Genomic DNA, 18,820 nt, shown 5'->3' with positions numbered 1-18,820 from the left:
GTATTTGAAGAAAACTTGATTTGAATTGAGCAAGTCAAACTCGAAGGGACTCGGAGTGCGCCACCCACAGGAGCTAGAACCAAGACTTCTCTAGAGAAGAGGCAGAAGCAAAGCCAGGGAATTGTTGACTGGCTGTGGGTTAAGCTGTTGCATTATTTGGAAGGCAGCTATGCTCACCACTATACCACCAACGTGCTGTTGCATCATTTGGGAAAGCCAACTTGGCTGTTGGTGATTCATTGTCCTTAGGTTTCAATCTCTTAACCTTGAGGCGTTTATAGGCTTGGGTTTGCTTGCGTAGGCTGCTGAGGCCTTAGAACCACCTGAGTCTCATGGCCTCCTTGTGTAACTAACGCTAGTGTGTACCAACTTCTGTGCTAGCCTTGTCCAGTTGATGCATTAGTGAAGTGCTCCCAACTACTTCATATATTTTATTCTAGCCATTGTCACAGAGTTATCACTTTCCATCCGTGTCCTCCATTAGATACCATGAGTTCCTTAGAGCCAGGACTGTAATCACGATCATCATACTCCCAGCACAAAGTAGTATGTTTTTCTCTCTCCCGTCCTCTCTGAAATCAATACAAATATTTAAAAAAAAAGGGGGGGGGGGAGGGGACTCCTTTATGAGTCTAGAGTTAAACCTTTTCCCCCAACCTAATGGATATAGGAAAAGAACCTGGATATGTACTAAATAACTGTGTGTTTTTTTGTGTGTTTTTTAAAATATATTTTATTGATTTTTTACAGAGAGGAAGAGAGAGGGATAGAGAGCCAGAAACATCGATGAGAGAGAAACATCGATCAGCTGCCTCTTGCACACCCCCTACTGGGGATGTGCCCGCAAACCAAGGTACATGCCTTGACCGGAATCGAACCCCGGGACCCTTGAGTCCGCAGGCTGACGCTCTATCCACTGAGCCAAACCGGTTTCGGCCTAAATAATTGTTTTAACTACCTGTTACTTTTAACTTTATTCCTTCTGATCTCGATCTGGTTCTTTGAAATGGTAGTAGTTATACGTGAAGATGTATGTAAAGATTTCTCAGCTGTCTGGTTCCGGCTTGACAATTCTGTATTTGTGTATTCCTGCCATAAATTAGCTGACTAATGAGTGGAGGTTTGGCTCACGCCCACAAATTACACAGCCTGGCACAAAGTAGGCTCTTAATAAGTATTTACTAAATGAAGGATCTGGAGAACAACTTTTTCCTGAATTTCTTGCCTTCTAGGGCCCATGGTGTCATTTTCTCATCCTATCTAAATGACAAGGGCAGAACAGAAACAGTGGTAAATGTGGCTCTGGATTCTGGCCCTGTCTCGTGTACTAACTCTGACCACGGGCAAAATGCATACATTCTGAGACTTGGGATTCTCACCTATAAAACCAGAATTTAAAAAAAAATCCTCACATCTTAAAATAATGTGTGAAAGTATTTTGTAGTACTGCTCAAATATAAATTGTTTCTATGTTTCATCTTCCGTACAAATTAATCTGTGCTCAGTCACGGGGAAAATAGGTTGAGCCCAAAGTTATTGTTACAGGATGGTAAAAATGCTAATGTACTAGTAAAATGTATTTTTCAACTAGCATTCATGTTGTTCTACTGTATGCTGTGAATTACATTGTTTGTTCCTTGCTCACTCCAACTTATTATACTCACCTTCTTGCTGTATTTTATATTTTTAATATATTTTAATTGACTTTAGAGAGGAAGGGAGAGGGAGAGAGATAGAAATATCAATGATGAGAGAGAATCATTGATCAGCTGCCTCCTGCACACCCCACAATGGGGACCAAGCGCTCAACGCAAGCAATTTGCCCTGACCGGGAATTGAACCCTGACTTCCTGGTTCATAGGTCAGCACTCAACCACTGAGCCACGCCGGCTTGGCCTTGCTGTATTTTAAACATGCCAAGCTCATTCCTCTCTCAGTGCCTTTACACTATTTTTCACTCAGCAAGGTATACTCTTTCCCCCAGATAGCTACATGAATATCGTTATCTTCATTTCTTTCCGGTCTTTGCTCAAATGCCACCTCAAGATGCCTTCCCTAAGTACTTTATCTAAAACAGCATCCGCTCCTCTCCTGCCATCACTTTCTACTTCCTTAACTTGCCTTAGTTTTTCTTTATGACAATCATCACAATCATGTATTTGCTCATCCTTTGTGTCCCATAAAAATGTAAGCTCCATGAACAGAGTGCCTCACAGCTGTATCCAAAATACCTAGAACAATGCCTGGCACATAGAAGATATAGCCTTTTGCTAGGTAGTTTCCTAAATGACATTTGGTAAATGTTTTTCATTGTAACCTCCTGTCATCATATGGAATTAAGGACTTGCAAAATACAGAATTGTTAGTCTTGCCATTTACAAGGTGTTTGCCCTTGGAAAGCCACTTGTTTATGAGCCTCAATTTTCTAACCTGTAAACTACTAAGAGTATTATTCTCTACTTCACCATTTTACAAATCACATTACTCTTGTGGAATAGGGTCTCTCTCATATAGCATTTTTTATTTATTTTATTTTTATTGATTTCAGATAGGGAGAGGGAGAAATAGAAACATTGATGAGAGAGAATCATCGATTGGCTGTCCCCTGCACACCCCCTGGGGGTCGAGCCCACAACCCAGGCATGTGCTCTTGACTGGAATCGAACCGGGACCCTTCAGTTCACAGGCCAATACTCTATCCACTGAGCAAAACTGGCTAAGGTATAGCATTTTACTAATAAGGTATGTTAGTCTTTAGTGTTAATTCGTCAAGAGCATAGACATTATCTTACTCATCTATTACAAGACTCAGCACAGGGCCTAAATCTATAAATAATTGCCACAAGAATGGACCACCGAGAAGTATGAAAATTTCCTTTGTGAAATGAACTGAGCTTCAAATATTCATACTCTTATTTTTAAACTAGAAGCCTGGTGCACAAAATTTGTGCATGGGGGGGTTGTTTCCTCAGCTCAGCCTGCACCCTTTCCAATCTGGGACCCCTTGGGGACTGGGCCTAAACTGGCAGTCGGACATCCCTCTCACAATCGGGGACCACTGGCTCCTAACTGCTCACCTGCCTGCCTGCCTGATCGCCCCTAACTGCCCTGATCACCCCTAACCACCTCTGCCTGCCAGCCTTATTGCCCCTAATGCCCCCCCTGCCAGCCTGGTCACCCCCACCTGCCCCCCCCCCCCCCCCCCCGCTGGCCTGGCTGCCCCTCACTGCCCCCCTCTGCCAGCCTGGTTGCCCCACGCAGCCTGCTGTTCGGTCACTTGATCGCCCTCACTGCCCCCGCTGCTGGCCAGGTTGCCCCATGCAGTTTGCTGTTCGGTCGTTTGGTCGTCCCTAACCCCGCTGCCAGCCTTGTCGCCCCACACAGCCTGCTGTTCGGTCGTTACTGTGAGGGCATCCTGACCAATTTGCATATTACCCTTTTATTAGTATAGATAGTTGCTATAAGTGTCATTTCATTTTATATAGCAGATATAATTAGCAAAGTGTCTGAGCAGCTAGAAACATTCCCATTTAGTGTGGTTTTTGTTCAGGATAATGAATATGAATGCTTGTTTTGACTTAATGAATGGTTCTCCTGGGTCGTGCTGAATAAATGCTTGTGCTACTCTGATGATTCTGATCCAGGCAGAAGACATGTGCTTCCATCAATCCCTGGATGACCCCTCAACACAATGGAGAAAAGAAATGCTGTGTAATTTGTGGGCGTGAGCCAAACCTCCACTCATTAGAGTCAGCTAATTTATGGCAGGAATATACAAATACAAAATTGTCAAGCCAGAACCAGACATCTGAGAAATCTTTACATACATCTTCACGTATAACTACTACCATTTCAAAGAACCAGATCGAGATCAGAAGGAATAAAGTTAATAGTAACAGGTAGTTAAAACAATTATTTAGTACAAATCCAGGTTCTTTTCCTATATCCATTAGGTTGGGGGAAAAGGTTTAACTCTAGACTCAAAAAGGAGTCCCCCCCCCCTTTTTTTTTTAATATTTGTATTGATTTCAGAAAGGACAGGAGAGATAAAAACACCAATGATTGACTGCCTCCTGCATGCCCCACACTGGGGGATCAAGCCTGCAACCCCGGCATGTGCCATGACCAGGAATTGAACAATGACCTCCTGGTTCGTAGGTCAACACTCAACCACTGAACCATGCCGGCTGGGCACTCTCTGCACCTTTTAAGAAATGCCTATAGTTCTTTGGTAGGGAATTTCTTGCAAGGCAGGATCTGGAATTGAAGTTCCCTTCAAAGACCCTAACAGAACTCTACTGACTTCTAAGAATGTGAAAAATGTTTAAAGTCTTATTTAGAATATTAAAAGTAATCTTAGAGGTCTCATAGTATAAGAATGATGCATTTACAAAGTTAACTTCCTTGTCATTTCAATGTAGTTATGAAGAGTAAGCCACAATAAAAATGTTAAAGTAAAAAGAAAATTAATAAGTAAATGTGACTATTTTAAAAGTCAGGAATACCAAAAAGATAATTATATTAGGATGTTAAAATTCTGTTACCCACCCCTTTCCCTGCCAGTTCTACCAAAAATATTTTAATTACTATTATAAAAGAATGAAAAAAAAAAAAGAAGTTAAAAATGACCTGGCTGGAAGGTCACTAGTGAGCAGTCATATACTAAGAGACTGTAAGATAATACCTAATGTAGGATATAAGACTAGATATAAGAAAGGTCACAGTCCTCAGTTGTCTGTTATTTTCACAAAAACAGCAACCCATACAAAGCCAACATTCTTCCCTTTTTCTAATAGCAGGTCTCAAAAGATATCCATCAAAACGCTGCTAGTAATAGAATTCTTAGTTATGACAGCCTACAGACATCTTGTTCTCAAAGGCTTTTTTAGGCCTGGCCTGACATACAATATACAACTCTGGAGGGATTTTGTGTTTGTTGTTGTTGTCTACTGTGAAAGAACAATGTTGTTAAAATACTCATCTTTGAAAATCAAAATCATAAAATCAAACTCATATATTACCATTGCAGGTTAGTGTTAGGGAATCCCCAACCTAATGGGCTATGTTAAAAAAAAAAAAAAAAGTTTTGGGGGAAGAGATCAACCAAAGGACTTGTATGCATGCATATAAGCATAACCAATGGACACAGACACCAGGGGGTAAGGGCATGAGGGAGAGGGGCCAAAATGGGGGGGGGGGGGGGGGGGAATGAGGACACATATGTAATATCTTAATCAATTAAAAAAAAAGTTTTTAAGGGTGATTGGTTGAAACTCAGAAAGCATTTTTATCCCAGAAATATTGTAGTAATAAGGGAAATGGATCTGCAAAGCCTCATTTCCACTCTCTGTCCCTCAATTTCCTGGTCTGAGACTAATGGACATTTAGGATGCTTCTTATACTTTCCAGGAGCCTCTCGTGCAGGTCTCTATTATGGAATTTTCATAATTGGGGTACTTTTAAGCTGGGAAATGTCTTGCTAATAATATGATTTTTAATCACCTAAAATCTACCAATGTTCATTTTTACAATATAGATAACGCTTAAATTCTAAATGAAAAATATTTTTTAATAATCAGAAAATTAAAAACAAAAGGTACAAGAGAACACTAAAATGTCCTACTAGTTTATAGACCTCAAAAACAAAAGGCTATTTTAAGATATATAATAATTCCAATTTAAAAATGGATGAATTTAAATTTAATCCCTTTGGTATAAAACCAAAATGTAATCTAATCCCAAGGGGACTAAGTGTTGAAAAACTAAGCTATAAAAAGAATACCTGTACATGAAATATGATTACAATTTAAATTCTTTGGATTCTTTATCTTCTAAGCCCCCATTAATACAGAATTCACTTTGCTAACCTAAACACAGTACTGTACTTAAGAATTCATATTTAAAATCTGTACTTTAGGAACATTTTGTGAGTTTTCACAGCTATCGTGAGAGCTTTAGGTGGAAAAAAAGTGGGGGTTAAAAGATAAGACTGCTTCTGACAGTAGCATAGTATAACTGGAACAAACACTGGCTTAGACTTTATGTGTCTGACTACATCCCTGTATTTTTCTAAAAAACAAACAAACCTTTTAACATCTGAAAGTTTAATCAGCCCTTCCATTTTCAAACAGCCCTTCCATTTCCTAAAGGTGGACCCCAATTACTCAGTCCCCTTTATACATAAGGTAAACGTTTATCTTAATTTGTTGGAACTGGTATTATGCTCCAAACTGAACTTTCACTGGAGTGCTTAGGATGTTCAAAATTCTTCCAAAGCTCTCTTCTGGTCCATTCAGAACAATCGGAATGTAAGAGATGGAAGTGGCGGAAGAATTGGAGCATATGCTAGTCATATTTGAGTCTCTCTGCCAGGGGTTCCTCCTTGTAGTGGGAAATGATTTGAATTAGGATGGAACAGTTGATAAGAAGGAAGAACAAGCCAGCTAACCAGATAAACAAAAAGGTGTTCTTTCCTTGAAACTCAAGAACATATGCAGGTGCCAGCCATAAGGCCTGCCCTACAAACCACAGCAGTAGGAGAACCACCGCTCTCTTCCAAGGCATTCTCACTAGTGGCATCACCAGGGGCAGCAGGCAGAGGTACCAAAGGAAGTACTGGGAGGTGCAGACTTTGTTAAACGTCACGAAAATGGACGTATGAAGGAAACAACAGAAGACAAGGTCTCTGTAATAGGCGAAAGACGCTGCTGAAAGCAGGATGACCTGGGGCAGGAACGCAGCGATGCCCAGGGAGACACTCCACGTGCTCTCCGCGGTCAAGTACAGCATGTAGAAGTATGGAGAGAAGTTGTGGCGTATGTCCCGCCTGGTCAGGTGGTAAAGGTAGGTGTGCTCCAAAAATTCCCAGCCGTACTTATAGTAAAAACCCAAACTCAGGGCAACAAAGGTGAGTCCAGCGACTGCTACGAAGAGCAGCACAGCCCGACTCCACAGCCTCTTCAGGAATTCGGACAAACCAGCCTGGAGGCAATGGCGGGAGGGACAGAGGCCAGGGTCCTGGTGGCGCTCTGGGAGCAAGTGGAGGACTATGGGAAGGACGTAGGTCACGGGATAGATCTTCATGTGCACCGCGAACCCATAGAACACCGCGGCGGCCGCGACGAGTCTTTTTTCCAGGAGGTACAGGGTCGCCAGCACCAGCGAGGCGACCAGCGAGTCGGCGTTGCCTCGGCTGGACACCGCCATGGGGAGCGGGTTGAGCAGCCAGAAGACACAGTACCCGCACGCCTGGCGGCGCCCCAGCCCCCTGAGCAGCAGCAGGCGGTAGGCGAGGAAAGCCGTGAGGAGGTCGCAGCCGATGAAGAGGAACTTTCCAAAGAGTTCGCTGAGGTAGATGTTGGGGGTGAGGAGCCACCCGAGCAGGGGAGTGTATCGGTAGGTCGCCCTCAGGTAAGGGGAGCGCCCCTCGGTGACGAAGCGCGCGGCGTCCGTGAAGACCTGGTAGTCGATGTCCGTGTACCTCACGAGCAGCGTGCGGTCCTGGAAGACCCCGTAGAAAACCAGCGCGACTCGGGCGAGGAAGGCCACGCCGAACAACCCGGCGGGGGTCACCCGCAGGCTCAGGAACCACTCCCCCCACGGCTTGGTCGGGGCCATGGTCTGACGGCGGGGCAGCCGCGCCGCCCCAGAGCCGAACTGCCTCCGGACTGCCGGCCTCCGACCCGGCTCCTCGCCCGCGGCCGCCCGCGCATCTCCCACCACCGAAGCGGTGGAGCCAGCGCGCCGGCGAGCACTTCCAGCGTGAGGCACGCCCCCCCCGGCTGCTTCCGGTCGCGAGCCCCCGGCCCAGTTCTCCGTCGCCCCAGCCAGAGTATTTCCTTCCTCTGGATTGGCTGCCTTGCTTTAGGCCCTCCTCCGGAAGGGGCGGGACTTCTGGTCCTGGGGAAAGGCGACTTCCGCTCGCCGCCGGGGCGGAGTTGGTGTTTCTTGTGTGAGTGAGCCCTTCTCTCTTCCCGCCCTAACTTCAGTCGGCGGAGCCAGACCACCGGAGCGGGGCGAGCTGTGAGCTAAACTCCTCGGGCCTGGGCAGGAAACCGGAGCGTGAAAGATGGAGTGAGGGAGAGTTAAACCTGTGCTAGTTCCTCGTGCTTTCCTCCGCCCGCTCCCGGGTCCCAGGGGTTTGTGAGCCCCAGGACGGGGAGGAGTTGTAGGGAGCCCGGAGCGTACGTCCCACGCAGTATTGGACATACTTACAAGTATTTTGAAATTATCAGTTTCTTACCTAAATTCGAACTCAGGCAACCCTAGATGGAGGGGTGAGAAGGACGGGGAGTCCTCGTCCTTCCTAAACTCTGTCAGGCTCTTAAGCGCCACTGTATTGGCTATTCTTTCCACCAAGATTGCCTTCCCCTCCCCGTCACTACTTCATCCTTCAGACCTCGACTCACGTGTTACTTCCTAAAGGAATATCCTGGCTCTCAGCCAGGTAATATTATTTAAAGGGCAGTCCTCTCCCCGTTAACTGAGGGTAGATGGACAAGGGCAGAGGGCCTGTAAGCTCTAGAAAATCATTTACACAGACGATCCTGCCCTGCTACATAAAAGTCTTGTCCAGTGCCTGCTGTCCCAATGCTCCAGAACTCCGTTTTGGAATGACCATCCTTCATTGTAGTATTTGTCACATTGCTTTGTGATAACTGATTTTTTGTACTTTGCCTTCCTAGTTTTCCTTCGGGACACTTTGAATTCTTTGAGGTCAGAGATTATTTTGTCCTTTTTTGTACCTCAGCATCTAACACATGTTCCTATTACCAAAATACTTCTAGAGTGGCATGCTTGAAGTGCTCCCAACTCCCAGTCCTTTTCTCTGAAATATCCTTTACCTAGGTCAAGTTCTGCCCCCTTCACCCACCCACTTCAACCCTACTATGCATTTCTCACGAAGGACTTTAATCCTTTAGCTGTTTCCCTTCTGTGGGCATTTACTCCACTTATAGTCTGTACTAGAGGCCTGGTGCACGAAATTAGTGCACTGGGGGGGGGGGGGGGTTGTCCCACAGCCGGACCTGTGCCCTCTCACAGTCCGGGAGCCCCAAGATCAATTGCCCCAAAGAGGTAGGCCCCGCCCACCTGGCCAGGGCTCCACCATTGCCCACAGAGGGAGGCCCTGCCCACCCGCCTCAGCACTGCCATGGGGTAACCTGGGCCTCCCTCTGCAGGGCGATCATGAGGCGATGGCTGGGCCCCCAACCAATTGCATCGCACCTGCTTTGGCTGGCCTGGAGCCAGTGGGTGTCAGGCGTGGTCATCCAGATGGTCATTCTGCTGTTTGGCCATTCAGTTGATTTGCATATTATACTTTTATTATAGATTGTAGAATTTCATAATTTACTTTAGATTGTATTCATAACCCTATCAATGAGATTGTAGGGGTTTTGAGGTTAGAAATTTTATCTTATCCTTAATTTTTCCATTATTCATTGCAGTCTCAGGCAGATGGTAAATGTTCAGTAAATACCGATTTACTTGATTTTACAGGCATCCTCTTTCCTAGGGCAAGTCTTCTAAACTAGGATGAGGAGAATAGAATATTCTATCCAGTCTGAGCATGCAGCTCCCAGGAATACCCTCCATTCATCCAGCATACAATTTATACTTTGGAAGAACCATATATTTCATATTCATATTCTTATATCTCTGCCCTTTTATGTGCCTTCGTATAATTATATGCCCTATATTGATAATTACTTTTCCTTTTTTTGCATTATAATAGCCATATATATGAGGATACCATTTAAAGAATAATAATGGTAATGATGATTTCTAATAGCCAGCTTGGTTGAGGAATTATTTGCAATGTGCCAGGCATTGTGCTAATTACTTAAAATGTATGATAGATATTTTGACCTTTACAAATGAAGAAATTAAGGCTTATGGATATTAAGTAATGATCCTAAGTCACACAATGAACTAGTGACAGAGCTGGGATTCAAAAGGAGGTCTGTCTGGCCCAGACTATTCTTTTATTTTCCCCCCAGACTATTCTTAATCACTGTGTAGCTAACCTGCAAATAAAATGTTGATGAATTCTGATTTTCTTCTCTGCCTCCTCTCATTGATCTCTTGTCTGAATCTTTTTGATAGTTTCTCTGTGACTCTATCTCTGATTTATTCAATTCCTCTGCCAGAAATATGAGACTTAGTTTCAGAAAGTAGAGGATATGGGAAGTAGATATCTGAGGGTTAAGTAAGTAAGGGTTCCACTGGCTAGGTTGGTGTAGGTGGTATGGTAGAAAGGCCTCAGCCAATTTGTCTCTAGAGAGCTGACTTAATAAAGAGTTGGGAGACACCTAATTTGGGCAGATCAAGAAACAATCTAAAGAAACTAAATTTGGGATCCCTGAAGTCTAAAGATGTCAGTTGTCGATAGTAGTGGGAATGAAGAAGAGACTGGAATCCAATTAAATAAATTGGACAGGGCAGCTTGATTTTCATTACTATTTCTAGGTAAGAGACGTTCACAGAGTCTAAGGACCCCATATTGAGCTTTTTGCATTGGGCTTAGGAATTCTATTTTCTTACCTCTCCCTGAAAAAGCTACATTTTTTCATATGCTTAACTGTTCATTGTCTCTTCCTAATTCCACCTTTCACTGTCTGCCTCTCATTTATTTTGGCTTCCATTCATTTTGAATGGCTAGGGAAAGCACAGACATGGATAGCTCACCCCTAGCATCCTTAGCCAGGACCTTGACCTTGGTCACTGCTGTATATGCTCTCATTACCTTTTCAGATCTACTCTCCACCCTTTTGTCCTGTCTGTGCTGTACGTGGTTAACCTCTGTGGGCAGCATCACATAGGCTTCCTTGTGCTCTGGCTTCCTATTAGTACAGGTCAATCAGTGAGAGGCACTAGCAGATCTTTGTTAGTGGCTGAGTTCCTCTACCTAAGGCCATGGCTTCCACTGCAGCTATAGCCCTCTCCCTTGGCTACAACTCTCACTCTTCCAGTAACTATCTCTTTAGGTTTAAAACAGGTAAAGGCTTCTTACTGTTGTGAGTCCCTGGATGCTTCACTATTCCTTTTTTGGTTTATTAACCCTCGCCACACCTTTGTAAATAATCCCTTCATTAAACCATGTCCAGTTAGCCCTTTGAGTGTGCCATCTGTTTCCAGCTAAAACCCCGACTGATTAAATCTCTTTTTTTGCTTATATTTCCTACTTTGTAATTTCTTTTGAATCTGTTTCTAATTTTTATGCTCAGCATCCTTAGTCCAGGCCTTCCACAACTCATTTAATGATTGAATACCTGTACGATTGCAGGATCTGTGACAATTACATTTCCCCCCAATCTTTTGCAAGTCTCTTAACTGGTTTAGTATCTCCTGTCTCGAGATTCTACTGCCAGATTGATATGCACAATCATTACTGTAATTAGACTGTCCTTTGTCAAAAATCTTCAATATCTCCCAGCTGCCTATGAAAAAATAATAAAATATGTAACCTGACATTTAATCCTTCCATTATCCTACCTTGCAACCTATTCACCTATAAAACCCTTAATTCTAGGTTTATTAGCCACCCATTAAATATGCCTTGTGCTTTTTTCCTACAGTACTTTTGCTCATGCTGTACTACCTACAAGGAATTGTACTTCTCTTCATTTATTTACTATTTGTCCTTTAATGCTAAACTCCAACCTCAACTCCTCTGTAAACTCTTCCCAGACCTTAACAAGTGGAAATTATCTCTCTCCCAAACAGTAGTGTTATTGTCTGTTCTATTTTTTTTAATAGCTGATTATGCCATGCCTTATGAAATATACAAATCTTTTATGATTGACTAACAGATATACTAACTCTGTGGTATACTAGTTGTGTGAACTTTAGGCAAGTTCCTTCCCTTCCTCCTCTTCTTTTGCTGCTTTTGTTGAGCATCATACATGGCAGGTGCTGTGCTAAGTGCTGGGCTTGGTCACCTTGGTCACTAGGTTCATGTGATCAAATACTGACATGAATCCCAGTTACATGGCATTTAATGTCTGAGCAAAACAAACATCAGGCAAATAAATTTACAAGTAACGTAAAATTGCAGCTGTGGTAAGAACTATGAAAGAGGAATACAGGGTGTAATCATAGCTTTTAATGGGATTGGTCTAAGATGGGCATAGTAAGCGTTACCAAGGGATTGTTTCATAGAAGCAGGTGCAAATTCTAATATGATTGTACATTCCTTTATGGTGTGTATCATGTCTTTTATTTCTTTATTACTTGAATGATACTTCCACCTAACAGGAACTCAGTATTTGCTGATTTTTCTTGACTCTTGTGTCAAATGTGTTCTAACCAGAACTATTAGATTGATACCATCTCTTGCCTAGTACCTGTCCCTGTGAAATGTTTTCCATAGAGATCTCACTATTTGGAACATGTTGTTAATGGTATATCTGGCCCTTAGTGTATGCTACTTGTTATTTTAGCTTGCCCTCCTCACAAGTTTGTAAGTTTCTTAAACTTTAAGGGACTGTATTTCATATATCTTATATATCACATATGTCGTATGACTCTGTGAACTAGTGTTTTCCAACTGTAGATAAGTATTTTATTGATGATGATAAGAGTCCCAATTTTCTCCTCGGCCTTTCCGTTTCTGGGGAACAAGAGTCAGTGACTGGTATCTGTTGCTTTTGTCAGAGAGAATTTAGGACTAGATATTGAACCAGGCCTTTTTCAGGTTAGTGACAGATACGAATAGGAGGGAAATCCATTTCTTTGAGAGTTGGGGGAAGAAATACCCAACAATTAATTGAATGGGCTTATAGAGCCTTGAGGAATGTCTCTATGGTAATATGGAAGGGAAATTGGGCATGTGTTCACTGGCAAAGGGACAGTACCCAGGACCCAAAGCAACTTGACTTCCCTGGATTAAGCGGAGCCAGTTTTCAGATTTCTGGGTCTTAAAAAAATCTTGTCCTTTAAAAACTGAATTTGAAAGGTACTTACTAAAGGACCCTAAAGTTAATGAGGGAAGGTATAGGAAAGGTGTAGTGGGAATGGATGTTAGCAATGAAGGGAATAGGTGTGGCCACATGATTATAAGTTCTTCCAGCACAGCCACATCCAGTCTTCTTTCCAGGTAGGCCTGTGAGTTCAGGCCTTAATCATAGATTGGTTTGGATTTCCGAAAAAAGCTAGAGTGAAGAACAGAGATTCATCCATTTTATTTAGTAGCTTGTTCTGAACAGACAAAAATAAATCAAAAAAATCTCACACATCTCTTTTCTAGGTAAATTTGACCTACTTTAGTTTTGAATGCAATGGATGAGAAAACTATCCCTAGATACTTTTGCTTCAGTAGAGTTGGCCATTACTGAGCCTGGAGGCCCATGCTAACTTTACCGCAAACATCGTGTGTTATTTTACAAATAAATTAGGTTAAATAGCACAGGTGAAGGACCAGGGTAGCAGCCTTGGGGAGGGGGCAGTGTCCCTGGCTTGTAGCACTAGTAAAACTGTCTTCCTTTCTCTGCTAAGGTCTTATGGAAATCCCAGGATGGTCTTATTAGCTGACAGAGGTTGAGGGAATGATGAGGTGAAACACAGAGTAGGGATCTCAGAAGCCTCTCATGTAACTGCACAATCCCCTAGGGCAGCTGGTACCCCACTCATTATCATACAGAAGCATCAAAGCCAAAGCACTCCGCCCCATGCCCAAATGCCAGGACTGGGACTCAGGACACCTCTAGCACAGGCAGCATTCTCTTTGGGCTTCTTGTAGCCACATAGAGGGCGAGCCTCTGCCTTTGGAATATTTTGGACCCAACACCTCTTTCATGCTGGCCTTTAGATTCTAGGGTCAAGGCTCCTCTGTAGTGCCTCCACACACCAAAGGCTTCAGCTGCGCAGTTGAAGAGCCATGGCCTCCAGGGACTGGAGCTGCATTTGCCCCCACCCTTGTGGAAAAAGAGGAAATTCAGTGTACTTCAAGAGAGGGAAACAGAGGATGCTTTTATTTAAAAATTTTAAAAGTGCACAGAGACAGGACACTTCTGGGGATAGGAGCACACAGTATAAGTAGGGATTCTCCTAGATTTCTATGGATGGAGTGTCTCCCTTTTCCTCCTGTCTCCCTGGTCCTATCAGCAACACAGGCTTTATCAGAAGCCTCAATGGATGCCTCTTATTTCTGAAGAGAATCTTGCACCACTCTGCCATAATCACACCTGAAAGCCTTCTTCAGATCACTTTCATATTAAAACTAGCATCACTGTTAAGTTTGGAAATCTGGGGAGCCCTACCCCAAAACCAGAGCAAGATATTTGCCCCGTGCTAAAATCTCTGAACATTTCCTTTCTGTACATTCAGTATATATGGTCCTATATACATACATCTCTCTATATACATATATATATGATCTGTTTCTCTAGATAAACCTTTCATATATATAATATCCTAATTTCCTGAGCCTCCACCTGCCTCTTGTTTGCAAGCTCATGTAAAACTCAAGGGTTTCATCAATTTCACTAAGTTCCTCAGTAGTGCACTTTCTCATCTTTTGTTTTGCTCTCATCAGTTGTTTTGCCCATCTTCTAAAATCTCCCCCCTTAACATCTGTGCCTAGTGCTCTCCTGACATGCCAAGTCCATGGTTGGTGTGGTTAAGGGCCTCATTTCTCACCAGACCTGGCTGCTTCTAAAGCCTAAAAGAGGATTTCAGCTCAGAGGAGATGGGGGCTATAGTCTAAAGAACCATTTAGGGTTGACCATGGGGGTGTTGTTCTGGAGGGCAGAGGAGGGGGGCTTATGGGAGAATAAAGTAGGTTGTATTAAAAGGACAGTATGATTTAAAGTGCAATTTAGAGCAAAGTCTGGGATCATAGAGGAGAATCAAAAAGTCAGAAAATATTCTCATTTTGTTATTCAATGAGAGGAGAATCTGGGGGCTTAGAATAGACATCAGGGGGTGGGAAGAGAGTGATTCCCTCAGAAGGGAAGCAGCTGTGTGCAGGAGAAACTGGATGGAGGCTAACTTGCTAATGGATAAGAAGACATATATATACAAGCTGCAGTACTTTTTGTCTTTACCCACTGGAAGAAAGCCAGTAAGTCTAACATTGAATAAAGTTGAGAGCCCAGAAACTGGCTCTTTGCCTTCTATTCTGCTTAGACTTTCAAGTTTTTCTGGTTCTTTCTTAAGAACAAGGGAGGGGGGGGGCGGTTTATAGTAAATGGAGAACAAAGGGTCTTCATTTTTAAGATATAATTAGAGTTCAAGAAGAGATCAATGTAAGAGAATCTTGTGCAGTTGTAGTAACTGGTGACCATAAGACCACCTCAAAATTTTGTGAGTTTCTCTGCAAGGCTCTGCACATAGATGTATGTACAGATTCCATAGAAGTGTAGAGCTTGTAACAATTGGCTGAGTCCAGGGACTCTATACCAAACCATTGGGGTTGGGGGTGGGGTCCCTTTGTACTAAATGAGACCAGGAAGCACTCTTGGGATTTGGGGTATTAGAAAAAGTTCTGGTGCCCATATGCCCTTCCTGACCCCTGCCACAGTTCCCAGCAGGAAACAAGGAATGGCCTGAGTCTGATCTCTGAAAGTATGCCTTTTAACTTGCCTGAAACTGGCCTCATGGCACAGGAAAGTAAAAATGAGATTGATACTCATTTTATAACAAGTCTCAGGAATGACTGAGGGAGACCATGGTTATTTAATCAGGAGGTATAATTTCCTTCTTTCCCAGCATTACCTAATGAAATAGTTGGCACTTTTCAGAAGGGAACTGGGAGGGGTAACTCTGCGAGCCTGAGTTGTGCTTCTGTCCAAACCTTAACAAAGCATCCCCAATTCCCAGAGGCTCTATACAACAGTCTGGAAATCTGATAATTTACTCATCCTACTTGGTCTGGTTGGTTTAACTTTCCTGGGAACTCTGCTCTGTGAGTCTAGTTTTCGTCAAACATCAGTGTTAAGAGGGGGAGGCTCTTGCATTTTCCCTCCCTCTGAAGTGTTGGGATTAAGGGAAGAGTGGGTTGGGCTGGAAAGAAGAGAAGCCAAGGACGGTGTAATTTGGAACACCATTTCCAGACCTACCATGGAGTCTAGGCACTGGCCTTTTTCAGGGGAACATATTGGTGAGGGGCATCCCATTCCTAGGACACAGAGAAACCAATCCTCTTAGGGCTACCTGAAGGACAGGTTCAAGGATTTGGACAATAGCTTGCAGTGGTCACTCCACACTGAAGAGTTCAGAATCCAGGACGGGTGCAGGTGTGGTGGTTGTGACTATAAGTTTTCTATTTCCTGGGTCATCCCACTTCCCTGGAAGCAGAGGCATCTATGAAATAGCTGGGTATCCTGATGGTCCACTTTAGAAACTAGAAAAAGCAAAAACGGTTGCGACCAAGGTCCTAGGTTAAGTCAGGAGTTGCCAACAGAAATTCACCAGGAAAAACCATGACTTCTTTCAACAGGTTGGTGGAGACCCCATTATAAATTGATTCCGGATTCCTATATTTCTGAGGACACAGACCTTAAGAGGACCATCAGAGTATTGCCTTAGGGAACTTGTAAGATAAAAGTTAGAGAAGGAGGGGACTCCAGCCTCAAATGACCAAAATTTCTGGTGGTGGTGGTGGTAGGTCGGAGGGAATCTGTCCATCCAACTGCATGGTCCTTCTAATGTGAGTCTCCAAGCATGCCAGAAGCCTCTAAGCCTTTCAGCTTAATCTTCCCTCTCTTTCCCCCATCCTGGCTTAAGGGGGATGGGGGAGGGTGGTAATAATGCAGTGGAAGTTGAGTGAGGTGAAAGGGGACAGTAGGAGGAAAAATTGGACTCCATTTGGCCTCGACTACCCACAGGCCACTGGGTTGAAGGAGAGCGAATGGAGAATGGGTGCTTCTGGAACTCTTCAGTAAGCCTGGGTAATATCCTCACCCAGAGTGCCAAAAAAGGAAGCAACACTAGAGGGATAGGGAGTTGGGAAACCAAGGTATCAGACGTTGCTGATGCGCACACTAAGGGCACTGCCCTCCTTCTCAGCTTGTTCCCTGAGTGACTCCTCCAGCTTGAGCTTTTCAGGGTCTCCATAGCATACAGTGCTGTCACGTAGGCCACTAGGAGGAGCCACCTTCACAACTTGGTCAAAAAGGCTGAAGTCAGCTATGTATTTGCCACTGGCTGACAGCGAGATGGCAGGTGTGAACTCATAGCCCCAAAGGATCTCCTCTGGCAGGTAGGAAGTACGCACTTGGCAGGTGGCACTGGTGGATTCCACTGTCCCACTTAGGATCAGCACCAGCTCGAAGTCGCCCTCACCACTGCGAAGGGGGAGGTCTTTTAAGGGACTGGTCTCATCTACCACATGGTAGAAGGTAAGGGGTAGAATGAGGAAGGGGCTGTCAGAGGCCGTGTCTACTTGAAAAGTCACATTGACCTGGTTAAGCCGGATGTTCTCACCCTCCTTGGTCTGGTGGGTCTGAAGCAGTTTGCCTGTCACCTGGCAGCCAATGAGAAGGCTCTTCCGCATATTGGCAACTCGAATCATAAGGCAAGGCTTCCCATTGTGGGCAGCTACAACCGCATGCTGGCTGAAACGGATTGTCTCAGCCCGCTTCTTGGGCCGAGCAATCTTTGCCAGGAAGGTACCTGTGATGAAGATTTCCAGGATGGTGGTGAGCACTAGCTGGGCAATCAGAAGTACGATGGCCAGTGGGCACTCCTCGCTGATGTAGCGGAAGCCATAGCCAATGGTGGTCTGGGATTCAAGGGAGAAGAGGAAGGCCCCAGTGAGTGTGTGCACCTGTACCACACAGGGGGTATGGTTAGCTGGGGGGCCCAGCTCCAGCAGGTCCCCATGGGCCACAGCTACCAGATACCACACCACGCCAAAGAGGAACCAGGTGCCTGCAAAAGTCGCAGAGAAGAGCAGAAGCTTGTAGCGCCACTGCATGTCGATGAAGGTTGTCCACAGGTCCTTGAGGTAGAGGAAGCGCTTGTCAGCAATGTGCTCCATTCTCACATTGCTGCGACCATCTTTTGTCAGAACTCTTCGCCGTCGTATCCCTGGGCCCATTAGGGGCCGGCTTTCTGTCTGAGTGGTCTGACTGTAATATACCTTGGCAACTGATGTCATCTGGAGGGAGCAAGACAGTATAATGGAGGTTATTGTAGAAATCCAGCCAACTCCTAGCCACCACCCCCTGGGAAGGAAGAAGTAACATTCATTTTGATACCACTGGTTTGTTGTCTTATTAGCAAATGTTTATTGAGCACTTGCTGTATGCCAGACACTGTGCAAGGTGCTGGTGAGTCAAAGATGAAAACAGCATCATCCTTGCTCTCCAAGTACTCGCAGTCTAGTGAGAAAGACGTGTTCAGTAAACAAATAATTACAATACAATCTAATATTTGTAATTCTTTGGAAAGGCAGAGAGGAAGGAGTATTAAATTCACAGTTCCTCTAAGATGGGGCCAGAGTAAAGAGGGCCTCTCCTGGTCTCCATCACAAAACCAATTCTGGGAAGATCTCTAATTTTGAAATCCCTCCTCACCCTCATGAATAACATCAGCAAGAAGAACTACTCTGTTGAGATCCTTGCAGGCCAATCCCCCTTAATGCACACATACCCTTAATCTCTCTTCATTTTTTTCTTAGCCCCAAGTCAATAGTCAGTGTTGATACTAAGATATTCATCTGGCTCTGAAAATAGCCCATTCTTCTACCCTTCAAGATGCTCTCTAAGCACCAAGCCCATTTCACTATGTATTAGTTATTAGTATCACCACCATCATCACCTATTAGCATCTGGTGAACTTTGGTCTGGGCTGGGGTCTGGGGTAGTGTTAGGAAGAG

The 18,820-nt window shown here is 44.2% G+C and overlaps 2 protein-coding genes across 2 annotated transcripts; both read right to left on the bottom strand.

Annotated features, from left to right (window-relative positions):
• Positions 1-5,605: 5,605 nt before the first annotated feature.
• PIGM (phosphatidylinositol glycan anchor biosynthesis class M) lies at positions 5,606-7,819 on the bottom strand. The gene has a single exon (XM_008154291.3). The coding sequence runs from the start codon at positions 7,615-7,617 to the stop codon at positions 6,346-6,348; it is 1,272 nt and encodes a 423-aa protein (XP_008152513.2). The 5' UTR covers positions 7,618-7,819; the 3' UTR covers positions 5,606-6,345.
• A 9,141-nt stretch (positions 7,820-16,960) lies between these two features.
• On the bottom strand, positions 16,961-18,100 carry KCNJ10 (potassium inwardly rectifying channel subfamily J member 10). The gene has a single exon (XM_008154256.3). It carries the CDS (start codon positions 18,098-18,100, stop codon positions 16,961-16,963), a length of 1,140 nt encoding a protein of 379 aa, XP_008152478.1.
• Between the last annotated feature and the right edge of the window lie 720 nt (positions 18,101-18,820).

This window comes from Eptesicus fuscus, chromosome 22 (assembly GCF_027574615.1).
Source record: "Eptesicus fuscus isolate TK198812 chromosome 22, DD_ASM_mEF_20220401, whole genome shotgun sequence".
Classification (NCBI taxonomy): Eukaryota; Metazoa; Chordata; class Mammalia; order Chiroptera; family Vespertilionidae; genus Eptesicus; species Eptesicus fuscus.
Note: the sequence above shows the minus strand (reverse complement) of the source record. Positions and strands in the feature narration are given on the sequence as shown.

Excerpts from the sequence above, each read along its gene's own strand:
- PIGM (XM_008154291.3), bottom strand. The coding sequence starts at position 7,617 with ATGGCCCCGACCAAGCCGTGGGGGGAGTGGTTCCTGAGCCTGCGGGTG.
- KCNJ10 (XM_008154256.3), bottom strand. The coding sequence starts at position 18,100 with ATGACATCAGTTGCCAAGGTATATTACAGTCAGACCACTCAGACAGAA.